At 40.3% G+C, this 14,191-nt stretch overlaps 1 protein-coding gene across 3 annotated transcripts in view; it reads right to left on the bottom strand.

Moving 5' to 3' along the window:
• The window catches only part of TBC1D8 (TBC1 domain family member 8), a 68,803-nt gene that overhangs the window by 27,715 nt on the left and 26,897 nt on the right, over positions 1-14,191 (bottom strand). For all 3 annotated transcript variants that reach the window (XM_056556087.1, XM_056556085.1, XM_056556086.1), the window contains 3 exons: positions 12,735-12,963; positions 7,777-8,017; positions 1,733-1,940 (listed from right to left, as the gene is read on the bottom strand). In XM_056556087.1, the coding sequence (XP_056412062.1) occupies positions 1,733-1,940; positions 7,777-8,017; positions 12,735-12,963 (678 nt within the window). The remainder of the gene's footprint in view (positions 1-1,732; positions 1,941-7,776; positions 8,018-12,734; positions 12,964-14,191) is intronic.

Here is a 14,191-nt window from a genome sequence, read left to right on the forward strand (position 1 = left end):
ATTTTTTTTTACACTCGCATGTTCTTGTAGAGCCAATTTTTGAATTTTTACAAGGTGTGAAAGGAGAAAAATCCCCTAAAATTTGTAACTCAATTTCTTTAGTAAGGAGTAAGGATATACCTCATATGTAGATGTAAACTGCTCTGTAGGTGCACTGGAGGGCTCAGAAGGGAAGGAGAGACAATGGGATTTTCAAGAGTGAATTTTGCTGAAATGGTTTTTGAAGGGCATGTCACATTTAGGAAGCCCCTATGATGCCATAACAGCAAAAAAAACAAAAACAAAAAAACACATGACATACTACTTTGTTACATTCCTTGAGGGGTGCAGTTTCCAAAGGGTCCAGTAAGCCTTAACACCCCACAGGATTTTGATGGTTTTTCCAAAAATTTTACATTTTCACAAGGGGTGATAGGAGAAAATGCCCCCCAAAATATGTAACCCCATCTCTTCTGAGTATAAAAATACCCCACATGTGGATGTAAAGTGTTCTGCAGGCGAACTACAATGCTCAGAAGAGAAGGAGTGCCATTGAGCTTTTGGATAGAGAATTTATTTGGAATGGAAGTTGGGGCCATGTTAATTTACAAAGCCCCCCATGATGCCAGAACAGTGGGACCCCCCCCCCCCCCATGTGACCCCATTTTGGAAACTACACCCCTCACAGAATTTAATAAGGGATGCAGTGAGCACTGGTGTTTGACAGATCTTTGGAACAGTAGGCTGTGCAAATGAAAAATTACATTTTTCATTTTTATGGACCCCGGTTACAAAAATCTGTCAGACACCTGTGGGGTGTAAATGCTCACTGTACCCCTTATAACATTACGTGAGGGGTGTAGTTTCCAAAATGGGATCACATGTTGGGGGTCCATTGTCCTGGCACCATGGGGTCTTTTTAAACACAGTTTACACTAAAGTCCAATGGCGCTCCTTCTCTTCTGAGCATTGTAGTTCGCCAGCAGAGCACTTTACATCCACATATGGAGTATTTATATACTCAGAAGAAATGGTGATACACATTTTGGGGGGCTTTTTTCCCTATTTTTCCTTGTGAAAAATGAAAAATTTAGGGTAACACCAGCATTTTAGTGAAATTTTTTTTTTCTCATTTTCCCATCCAACTTTAAAAGAAAATTGTCAAACACCTGTGGGGTGTAAATGCTCACTGTACCCCTTGTTACGTTCCCTGAGGGGTGTAGTTTCCAAAATGGGGTCACATGCATAGGGACGGAACCGGATGCATGAATTACACTTGCCTCTGATACCAAAATGATCCTACGGCAGTGTTTCCCAAACAGGGTGCCTCCAGCTGTTGCAAAACTCCCAGGATTCCTTTACAATCAATGGCTGTCTGGCAATACTGGGGGGGGGTTGTTTTGCAACAGCTGGAGACTCCATTTTGGAAACAGTGCCGTACCAGACGTTTTTTATTGTTATTGGGGGGGGGGGGGGGGGTGGAGGTAACTGTGTAGGGGTATGTGTATATGTAGTGTTTTACTTTTTATTATGTATTTGTGATCACAATGAATGAAATTAGGAAATATTATTAGATCACGACTGCAACCTCAGCCTTAGCCACTAGACCAGCAGTATAGAGAGCCTATATCAGGTCTGGTAGGCCTATTTTATGTATCAAATGTAGCAACTGACCTTATGTTGTGTCCAATTTAAAGATCATACATCAAAGTTAAAAAGAAAAAAAAAAAAGGTAAAACCATCAAAGTCCTACCTCTTTGAGTGGTATAATAACATTGCATACGCCATCTTCCTTGCTGGCAAAGCAGAGATAGTTGTCCGAAGTATATATTCTGCCTGGTGTATGGCAGCGACTAAAAGGTGTCCATAAAGAACAATCCACAACATCATACAACCTCTCAATTCTTGGAAGCTTAAATATGGCTCGAAAAAATTCCTTTTGTGCTCTTGCTTCTAGATCCCTTTAAAAAGAAATACCAGATAAGTCTTAATTTCCTATTAGTTTCTATACATACAGTCATGGCAGTAAATGTTGGCACCCCTGAAATTTTTCAAGAAATTGAAGTATCTATCATAAAAAAGGATTGCAGTAACACATGTTTTGCTATACACATGTTTATTCCCTTTGTGTGTATTGGAACTAATCCAAAAAAGGGAGGAAAAAAGCAAATTGGGACATAATGTCACATCAAACTCCAAAAATGGGCTGGACAAAATTATTGGCACCCTTAACTTAATATTTGGTTGCACACCCTTTGGAAAAAATAACAGAAATCAGTCGCTTCCTATAACCATCAATAAGCTCCTTACACCTCTCAGCCGGAATGTTGGACCACTCTTCCTTTGCAAACTGCTCCAGGTCTCTCTTATTTGAAGGGCGCCTTTTCCCAACAGCAATTTTAAAGGGGTATTCCAGGAAAAAAACTTTTTTATATATATCAACTGGCTCCAGAAAGTTAAACAGATTTGTAAATTACTTCTATTAAAAAATCTTAATCCTTTCAGTACTTATGAGCTTCTGAAGTTAAGGTTGTTCTTTTCTGTCTAAGTGCTCTCTGATGACACCTGTCTCGGGAAACACCCAGTTTAGGAGAGGTTTGCTATGGGGATTTGCTTCTAAACTGGGCGTTTCCCGAGACAGGTGTCATCAGAGAGGATTTAGACAGAAAACCACCTTAACTTCAGAAGCTCATAAGTACTGAAAGGATTAAGATTTTTTAATAGAAGTCATTTACAAATCTGTTTAACTTTCTGGAGCCAGTTGATATATAGAAAAAAGTTTTTTCCTGGAATACCCCTTTAAGATCTCTCCACAGGTGTTCAATGGGATTTAGATCTGGACTCATTGCTGACCACTTCAGAACTTTCCAGCGCTTTGTTGCCATAAATTTCTGGGTGATTTTTTATGTATGTTTGGGGTCATTGTCCTGCTGGAAGACCAAAGATCTCAGAGGCAAACCACACTTTCTGACCCAAAATCCATTGGTGATCCTCAGATTTCATGATGCCTTGCACACATTCAAGGCCCCCAGTGCCAGAGGCAGCAAAACAACCCAAAAACATAGTTGAACGTCCGCCATATTTCACTGTAGGCACTGTGTTCTTTTCTTTGTAGGCCTCATTCTGTTTTCGGTAAACAGAATGATGTGCTTTACCAAAAAGCTCTATCTTGGTCTCATCTGTCTAAGAGCCATTTTTCCAGAAGGATTTTAGCTTACTCAAGTTCATTTTGGCAAAATGTAGTCTTTCAATTTATTTAAATATCACATGTAGCAAAGGAGGGAAATAATTATCCGCACTCACCACCGGGGACGGTGCTAGATTCTCCTAACTGGAGTTCATGACGCAGAGGCACTTAACATCTCTGCAGCCTCGGTCCCGTCACGAACTCCAGTTAGGAGCATCTCGCACTGTTCCCGGTGGTGAGTGCGGATAATTCTTTTCCTCCTTTGCTACATATGATATTACAAGTTGATCTTTACTTTATTCCTAGCACCGCCCCCTGGCTAATCTGAAGTTGTTGGTCTTGCTCTGCCTTATCGTCCAGCTGTAACTATTAACCCTAGAAATACTGTATGCATTTAGAGCCTTTCTCCACCTTCTTTTCACACATATAAAACAATTTATTTAAATGTCAATGGATAGTTTGTGCTGACACTGATGCTCCCTGAGCCTGCAGGACAGCTTGAATATCTTTGGAACTTGTTTGGGGCTGCTTATCCACCATCCGGACTATCCTGCATTGAGACCTTTCATCAAGTTTTCTCTTCCGTCCACTCCCAGGGAGATTAGCTACAGTGCCATGGGTTGCAAACTTCTTGATAATGTTGTGCACTGTGGACAAAGGCAAATCTAGATCTCTGGAGATGGACTTGTAACCTTGAGATTGTTGATATTTTTCCACAATTTTGGTTCTCAAGTCCTCAAACAGTTCTCTTCTCCTCTTTCTGTTGCTCATGCTTAATGTGGCACACACAGACAAACAATGCAAAGTCTAAGTGAACGTCTCTCCAATTTATCTGCTTTCATGTGTGATTCTTTTTATTACCCACACCTGTTACTTGCCCCAGGATAGTTTAAAGCATCATATGCTTGAAACAATCTTATTTTTCCACAATTTTGAAAGGGTGCCAATAATTTTGTCCAGACCATTTTTGGAGTTTGATGTGACATTATGTCCAATTTCCTTTTTTTCCTCCCTTTTTGGGTTTAGTTCCAATACACACAAAGGGAATAAACATGTGTATAGCAAAACATGTGTCACTGCAATCCTTTTCAGTGAGAAATACATCATTTTCTTGGAAACATTTTCTGGGGTGCCAACATTTACTGCCATGACTGTATAAACCTATACTACTTTAAGGGATCAATACTACAAATTTAAAAATTACAAATTACATATTTCAATGAGGCGAGACTGTTCTTTTACATTTAAATGAATGAATAAATGAATAAAACGACGTCAAAGCCCCTAACATGTTACCATGACTGACTCATAATATAATCATATTTAATGGCCTGCAAAATATTCAAAAACAGCACCACACCTGTCCTAAGGTTATGCGTGAAATAAGAACTTAGATGCATCAGCTGCAATACCACATACAACCGAAGGATGGGATTTGTGTTGTTTTGGAAGAAATCAGCTGTTTTTTCTAATCCTGCATAACCCCTTTAAAGGATATTGACAGCTTTAAAAAAATAAAAAATAAAAACACATTTATTCTTGCTTTGTATTTATTATGGTGCAAACATTTTTTTTCCCATAGGTCTTTGGTAAAAGTGTTGCCTCTGCAGTTTACTTTTCTCTGTATTCTTGTACACAGCTTATATGATTCTACACTAAAACCTACCCTTTTGTGTGCTCTCCTCTCTCTGTAGCCTGTGAGAGCTGTCCTCCAAGGTTTTCCTCTTACTTCTGTACACAAATTGAGCTGGTGTCTAGTGCCCTCCCTGCTGCTATATCTTACACTAAGAGAGTAACAAGTCCATCTGATGGATTTATCTTATCTGTCTCTGAGAAGCAGCTAAGTGGTAGGAAATTTCCAATGAAGACTATTTAGAAAGCAGCTTTGTTTTGGCTATTGAAAACAAAACAATATAAAAGAACAATGCAAAGGTGTCAATAGCATTTAAAGGGGTACTCCAGGAAACTGAACTTATCCCCTATCCACAGCATAGGGGATAAGTGTCTGATCATGATGGGTTCGCCCACTGGCACCCCCCGCATTCTCCTTACAGGGCCCGTACTACTTACCCATCCTTGGCATGCTCCAGCCCCCACCTTTCTGGACATGTACAAGTGACTGCCCGTTCAGCCAATCACCGGCTGAGATGGGACATCACTGTGGCTGGGGATTGGCTGAGTGGGCATTCACTTGCCCACAACCAGAAAATTGGGGGCTGAAGTGTGCAAAGGATGGGTAAGTAGTACGGGCCCATACAGGAGATTGCGGGGGGGCCCCAGCAATTTGACTGATAGCTCTGCTCTCAAGGTCTTTTTTTACCCACAATTAAACATACTCACAGTCTGTGCACACGCCATGATTTTCTTATAGTGTATAATCTATATGATGTGCATGTACATTATAGTTTTGAGTGGTGCGTACAATAATCTTCCAACACAGTACCACAACTGGAAATGAGGAGTGAAGAAACTTACTCACAGATGCAGCCTTGATTTACTAGAACCCCGTCTAATAATAATTTGGCTAATATTTTTTTATATTTCCAAACAGTTTACTCAAAACTGAAAAACAGTAGACAAAGTCTCCTACCAGAAAGCACATGAGGCAATATGTAAGTTAATGCCTAAAAATCCTGAGAAAAAAGAAAGCTCCCTAAGAGAAAACACCCGCGAAAGCAGAAGTTGAGCAAAAACAATACTGTGTTTCTTTAGAGCTAATTTTCGACAAAAAATAAAAAGGTGTTGTTCGGGGTCAAGAAGTGTGGTACGCTGTGATCTTAAAAATATATAAACAACTCACTAGCATTCATCATTGCATCCCAATTTCCTGTCTAGGGGTACAAAAAAGAGGTTTGATTGCTGGTTGTCAGGGCACTGATTTACATGTATAAAAAGGTGAGTACATCAGCCCGTCCTTCTCCATCCTGGCCAGCATCAGTTAGAAGGTGAAACAGAACCGAGAGTTATCAGCTCCCTGTTTTGTCACTTCCTCCTTAGGACAAAGTAAAACATCGGCTTTCCAATGCAGACAGTGCAAGATCAATGTACAGTACCTGCTGTCTGCACTAGGAGACTTACAGCAAGAGAAACTGTTGTGGGAACGTGGAGAAATAAGTGTATTTTTAATTTGCCTAAATACTGTGTGGAGAACAAAGGGGCACCTAACTACAATATGGGGGCCACAAGGGGACCTAAATACCATAATGGCGGAATAAGGGGGACTGCATGGGGGAACTAACTACTAAAAAGGGATGCAAGGGGGACTTAGCTTCAGGAGGGGTACAGACTAGCTGCTATGTTTCCTATATAGTACACACAGAGGTGTAGAGGAGATCCTACTTGCATAGCATCCTCAGAAGCAGTAGCAACTTGGATGACATTATGCAGCAGTAATGGGCAGTGTTGCTGTAAATCCAGCATTGGAGTGGGACAGTAAAACTCACTAGAAACCACAGCAGCATCCATGCCTCTCTTCCGCTTAACTCCCCTTCCTTCTCTATAAACTTCTATGGGCAGCACGCAGCCATGTCTCTCAATGACTGTTATGCACTGCAATTTGCCTTAACCATTCATGGCTGGTTTAAGACTTAAATGTCTTCGTAAATGTGGGCTATAGATCTTTATTTAGGTGCAGGAATTTATTTATTTATTAAATTATGCCAAGAAAAGGCTTTCCAGGATGCAAAATGTTAACGTGAACAGCATTTTACAAAAAAGTAAACATTAGTGCAATGCTCCGCATCAAATTTCATTATACCACTTTAGTCCATTTGCAGAACCTAACCCAGTTGTATCATGCAAACATCAGTCTGAGATTAAAGGGAGAAGAAAAAAACCACTATGGATGGAAAGTCAATAAGCAGCAGGATGCCTATTAGCCATAATTATTATGTACTCATGAGCAGAGCCTGAAGAATATTTTTAATGACTTATAAAGATTTATGCATTAAATATTTATGTGCGTACAGATTTGGACTGCCAGGAAATACAATACACTGGAAGTCCACGCGACCGACTAGAAAAAAAAAAGGCTGTATATTTCAAAAAGAATTGATTCTAATCGATCGGTTCACATTCCTGATTATTACAGAGCACTGTTTTACTTTAAAATCCTCTTCTAAAAAGAGGATTGGGCTTTGTTTACATCTGTCTTGAAGGCTCAGTACAACAGCACTATTCTTCTGTCAGAATGTAGGACACTATAACAAAAAGAAGTCTGACGACCCCCCCCCCCCCACACACACACAAACAATCAGCATGCTAACCTCTGTGGATAGGGGATATCTTCTATCACTTTAGGGGATATCTTCTATCCCTTTAAGTTCAGTCTACATTTGGTTCATCTTCCAAAAGTATACTGTATCTGTGCGTGGCCCAAAAATATCGTCGGCTACACTTTTAATTCTAGTGTAGAAAAAACAGTATGTAGGTTTGGAAATGGACTAAACAGCCACCATTAGACTATATTCCCTCTATTAAAGTCAATTAGACCTCCATGGCAAACTTTTGGCCAAAACATTGTGCAAATGGCCCTTTAAGCTGACAGTGTATATCTAACACCTGTTTCCATACTATGCGGCCAACAAACAGGGTGAGGTGAAAGAGCTTACCTTTTAGTGATCTGCGTTGGTTGCTGCAAATTCTGGTCTAGTTCAAAGACTTCATTGTCCAGCAGCCTCCTAACCGTCACATCTGCAAGCTGCTCCATTATTCTAAACACCTCATTGATATCAAGGAACATGGAGAACTCACGCTCTTTCCCACGTGTATAGACCATGATGATGTCTGCCATAAGAACATTTGATGCCCTTTCCAGCTTCTGCACCTCCACCCAGGGAATGACAAGTTTTACTTAAAGAGAAAGAAACGTTATGAAAAAGTTCTGCCCATTAAGCTGTGCATAGTTTAACCAATTCATATATTCACTTTCTAATATTACCGAGGGCAATATTTTTATGTTTTAATATACTGCAATTCAGCAGATATTTTTACTGGTATCACAATCTCAAGAGGTATTTTTACTAAATAGTCTATACTATAGTAGTTGTCTTGTTTTTACAAAGAAAGTTGACTTCTATATAAAAAAAAAAAAAAAAAAAAAAAAAAAGGCTTCGCTTATACTGCTAACTTTTTTCTGGCTAAACACAAGACCAGGTTCAACGCTGTATAAGATTGTCATGAAGCACTTCATGGCGATTATAGGATCAATAACACATAAAAACTGCTTATTTAAGGAAATTGCATACAACCGATCAATCAGATTAGATGGCTGGGCCTAATAATACTTACAGCTGGATGATTATAGATGCAGACTTTAGTTGTTGATATTATTTAACTCATATACTATACATTTTTAGTGACTTCTATTACTACTGAAGGTTATTAAAACAGTTTCAGTATTACCAATGATGTTTCAAAAATATTCTCACCCACTAAAACTCTAGACTATACATTTTTATATTCTTTTAGAAACAAATTATTTCATTTCATAACACCCTACAAAACAGCATAATATTCCAGCTTGCTATACGATGTTTAGATATAGGCAAAAAAACATACACCAATCATAATGAAGACAGACATGGTATCCACTGCATTTACATAATAGCTCAGAATTCAGCTTTTTATTCACAGTTTTTGCATGAAATAAATTCTCCTGTAGAGCCATGATGAAACGCTTTTATAGGCAGTTTTATCTTTATAGACTTACTTTAGATAAAGTCCATGGCACACGTGAATAACTGCTCTTATTGCTCCCAAGCAGTACAAGACATGGGAGGAAAGATCACAAACAAATGTATATTTCACATCATGTAGGCTATTTCAAGGTAGAGTATACTGTGATAGAGCAGTCTTGTTTTTAACCCCATCTAGCCAAGAGGATACATCATTAAAATGATTTAACCCCATAATGCCTAACGCTTCTGTACAAATTAGCAATCGTGCGTCAGCTTACAGCAGTATATTATGACAATCACTGTTGCCTATTGAGCCATGTATTCTTTGCGGACCTAGAAAATCCAAACCTGTAAAATATGTAAAATGATTTTAGGGGAGTTCTTGCAAGTACGTAAAGAATACAGAGCCTCCCTTCAGCTCTCATTTTGCTTTAAAAAGTTTCACATGATGTGAAACGTACAGTACATAGGTTTATGATCTGTCCTCCCATGTTTTATACCAGTTTGGTGCAATAAAAGGTTTACAAGCCATAATTTGCGTGTTCCCTGGACTTTATCTGCAGTAAATCTATTTGAACTTCTTATTTATGAAACTGTGCACTGTGTCTGGCTGAATAATCATCTGTTGTCCTTTTGGAGTTGGTGTATCTCCAGCTCTCCCATGAGATGCCTGGAGTGGCAAATCCAGTTCTGTGCATGAGGAGAGCCGAATCGCTGTGGAAGGATAAGGCACTTATCCCCCATTCTTTGGATAGGGATAAAACATTAAATACTAGACTACAGAGACATCATGTGAAAAGAAACTAAGAACAAAGAAAGAGGGGGTGGGGCCTAGCTACGGCTATGTACAGGAGAAAAGGAGAGAGCTTCCCTGTATCTGAAGGTTTGACGGGTAAATTAAGCCTTCCCTCTCACCTCTACCTACCCCTTTGTGTAACCGCCAGCATTAGTGCTACTTGTATGTACACAGTGCTGCCTTCTAAATGTAACCCTCCCCCCTTTAGTCAGCTGGCTTGTCATCATCAGCAGTAGTGGTGGTGGTGGTCGAAACAGCTCCTTGCATGGGGAGAGCCAGGGTGCAGGGCAGGAGTCCCAGTGGTCGGAACCCACCATGATTAAACACTTAACTCCTATCCTGTGTTAAGTACCGGAGTTCCCCTTTAATGCAAGAAAACCTTTGCCCTGCTGCTTCTGTTTCTTTTATTTCTGCTCACATAGCATCCTGCAAACCCATCCCAACCAAAAAGCCATTAATAGTAGTGTACAGTAAATGATGGCATAGCAGAGCAAAGAAGAGTCTGACTTGTCCTATGATAGACCAGTAAATAAAGGAAAGGAATTCTTCAACTCTTCTCCGGCTCTGGTGAGATGGAGAGAATGACAAATAACTGTGCACCATGGAGGGGACCCTAAAGGGACAGTGACCGCTCTAAAATCACATTGTCACCACTCTAAAGGATTAATCCAACAAATTCATACAGGTTTTCAAAATGTACAGGTATGGTATAAATAAGCAAACTAAAACTAAACAGCGCACTGAAGGGCTCAAAGCTTGTAAGAAATTTCTAGGAAATAGATGTAAAACAGGTTCTACTACTTTCAGCACAAGACTATTCTGAGGCCTCTCACAGAAGGATAATTAAACATAGGTCTGGGAACCTCTTAGAAACTAGCATGAAAGAGTTTTATTGTTCAGAAGTAGCTGCAGACAAATCCTGTCTATACAAGTAAAACTGTGGGGAGGAAAAGAAAAAGATGCATATGGAAAATGATATTAAAAACCCTGTCATGTTATGCCAACATACAGCCAGGGCTGTCTTTAATGCGGGGCAAAAGGGGCAGCTGCCTTAGGCCCTGTCATTCCTGGGGGCCCAAAGCAGCTAGCCCTTTAGTAGCCCCACACTAAGCAGCTAGCCGCCGGTCCAGGCAGAGCCGGCTCTACCACTGTGGCTCACTGTTCTAAAGCGGCGCCGCAGCCTTTAAAACAGGGAGCCTGCGGATATGACGGGCCAACCAGTCTTTCCCCATTACTAAACTGCTAGTAAGTAACTTCTACTTATATCTGCCTGCGGGGACTTCCTGGCAGAGGTGTGCACGATGAGTGACGCCATCGCAAGCGAGGCGCCGCCGATGTCCTGCGCGGCGCGTGCGATGACATCACCTATAGTGCACACCTCCGCCAGGAAGTCCCCGCAGGCAGATGTAAGTAGAAGTTACTTACTAGCAGTTACTTACTACATAAAGGTAGGACCTGCCTACCACCAGGGGCTAACCTTGTCTACTTAGGCCGCAGTGTTTACATACCAGTGTGCCTCCAGGTGTTGCAAAACTACAATTCCCAGCATGCCTGGACAGCCAAAGGGTGGGAGTTGTAGTTTTGCAACATCTGGAGGCACCCTGGTTGGGAAAACACTGATTTAGGGGGTATAATTGTTTAAATGAGAGCCCTACCTGCCGGGGGTCATATCCATCTGGGGCCTGTCTACCTACTGGGAAGCCCTACCTGATCATCAGGTAGGGCTCCCTAGTAGGTAGACAGGCCCCCAAATTGATATGACCCCCTAGTAATGGGGGTTATTCTTTTTGCGAGGTCTCAAAATTTAATAAACATATAGTAGGCCTTATTACATTAAGAGCGAAAGACAAAATTGGATATCATCCTGTGTCATCAGGAAAATGTTTCCTAAAAAAACAAAAAGCTTTTCTGGTATCACAGGACTGGATCAGATTCTGCCCAAAGCTGTAAATATGCTGCTCATGTAAGGAGTCATAATATGGTCATGTGTAGACAGAATTCAATAATGTGATCCTTCAGGCATCTTGGGGTGTTGTGATCACACTCAGTCATGGGTTCCTCCAAGCAGCTGACTGACGATCTCAACATTAGCATAACCAACTCAGAAAGGAGAAGGCATAAACAAATATCCAACATTATCCTGCTTTCAGGGCCTACTTTCCAAAACTACATGTTTACAGGTATCAAAAGTATTTGGTAATACAGTCCCTAGACTGGCCAGGTATACAAAGCAAAAATTAATATACCTCTGTTAAAAGGGTTAATCCACTCCCCAGCGTCCGGAACTCAATGTTCCGAACGCTGGGTGCGGGCTTCCGTGTTCACAACCGATCCCTTGTGATGTCACGCTCCGCCCCGTCAATGAAAGTCTATGGGAAGGGGGCGCGATGGCCATCACGCCCCCTCCCATAGACTTGCATTGAGGGGGCGGTACGTGTCATCACGAGAGGGCTGGCGTGAACACGGAAGCCCGCACCCAGCGTTCGGAACATTGAGTTCCGGACACTGGGGAATGGAGTAACCCTTTAGGAACCTGAAAAGGGTCTATGGTAGGTCTGCAGTGTTCCTTCCTCCAAAAAAATTTTGCCTACGATCCCAATAGTAAGTCCCTCAAGTATGACATCCAACACTTCGATAAGCCAGAGGAATTTTGTCATATTCAAACAAATCAAAGAGCGCTTCATGATAAAGACAATAAATTTGTGTTCAGAGTAAAAAAAGAAGCAGTTAAAAAAATGTACACATTGCCAGGTTAAGAGAGTTTAGTATCATAATGTTCTGGGATGGAAGTTCAATTAGACATTAACCTTAAAAGGAATTTAAAGGCCAAATCAACACCTTGAACTGTTTGTCACATTCCTCAAATTGTTCCGGAACCCAAATGTAGGCAAACATTTAATTTTTTTGCCTTTATCGGGTAATAGAAGTCTATGGGTACAGTGGCCATATGCAATAGATTTCCCAACACATTCGGCAAAAGTACCGTACTCCACAAACAAGGTGTGAAAACATGTGAAAGGTTTTGATGCTATGGGCGCATCGGTGTATATCAGTGACTTAACAGAGTACATAGTAGATACTTTTGGTGACTTACATTCTTTTCCAAGAAAGAAGGAATAAAAGCAAAGGTGATTGATGCTCAGATATAGCCAACCCTGACGTGGCACTTTACCCTTCCAGCAGCAACAAGAGTAAAAAGTGATCAGCTTTTCAGCTTCTGGGAAGTTGAACCTGCCCTCAAATTTTACCAGTCCCTCACGAAATTTTTCAGGATCTTCCTCATGCTCTGCTAACCTGCTACTCGTCTCTTCCGCAATAAGACCCTGTTGTAAATGTACAGAGAAAAAAACAACACAAATATGATAATAATACTGAATAGTCAGACATGTGTTTTTTTTTTAATGGCAATCATTAAAAGCGCAAATCTTAAATTTATTTTATTTTTAAAATTCCCATTCCAAATATGTGTCCTAAGGGGCAGTTTCTGGCAAGTGTTATGTTGCAGCCTTGCGCTGGTTCCTAGGTTATCGTACCTAGCATGAGGCCCAGATCAGTACAATGAAAAGGCTCAGGTTCTCACACTAGAGGAGACCAGTGTTAAGCGTGCTTGTAACAGATTAAACAGACCCTTAAGCAGGTATTTAGAGCAGACTGGCACACTTTCTTATGGTCATATGGGCTGCAAAAAAATAATTGGGCTTTGCACTTTTATAAGTTATTGGTATATTGTTAAGTGCTGACATATAGCTAGGTAAAGATGTAACTTCTGGGACCCCAGTAATTCTGGAAATGTAAGGGCCGCAGTGCTGATTTAGAGCTGCGTCCCCTTTTAAACCTGGCTATACACATACTGTGGCCTATTAATCATACAAAGGATCCAACTAGAGGTATGCCAGACTGTGTAGGCATATCAGGTTGAATAAAAACAAAAACAAAGAGAACCTACACAAAATAGCAAATTTCAAGTCGAAATATTCAGTCATCTCAAACAAACGGAATCTGATTGATGATGACTTAGGTGGGGGTGGGATAGATTTTCTACATTTTGTGATTTACAAGATCTTATTGTATGATGTGATAAAAGGTTGCTCAACTATTCACTAGAAGGATTAATAATAACAATCCGCATATGAGTAGAGTATTTTTTGTTTGGATTTAACATGTATTTTTATAGTTTTAAATAATATGCGTTGACCACTGATTGGAGAGAAGAAAGGAGTAATCCAGAGTCATGGGGTTTATAAGGTGGTGGGACATATTATCTTGTGTTTCTTTTTTTCCATTGGCTTGATAAAGGTTTAATTGAAGGAAACATATCTGTATTTTCAATCATTTCAATGGATATGAATAAGGGAAGATTCTATTTTTAGACTGCTCCAGTGCCTAGATTCTTCATACACAGGAGAGCAGTGTGATACAAAACATTACAGATTGACACCCCAAAATCAAATTGGACTGCAGCAAAATGAAACGTCTCATTTAACTGTAACCAAATAGTAAAAAAAAAAAAAAAAACTTTAAATAAAAAAAAGTAACACTGTATAATTATGC

The sequence above is a fragment of the Hyla sarda genome, chromosome 2 (assembly GCF_029499605.1).
Source record: "Hyla sarda isolate aHylSar1 chromosome 2, aHylSar1.hap1, whole genome shotgun sequence".
Classification (NCBI taxonomy): domain Eukaryota; kingdom Metazoa; phylum Chordata; class Amphibia; order Anura; family Hylidae; genus Hyla; species Hyla sarda.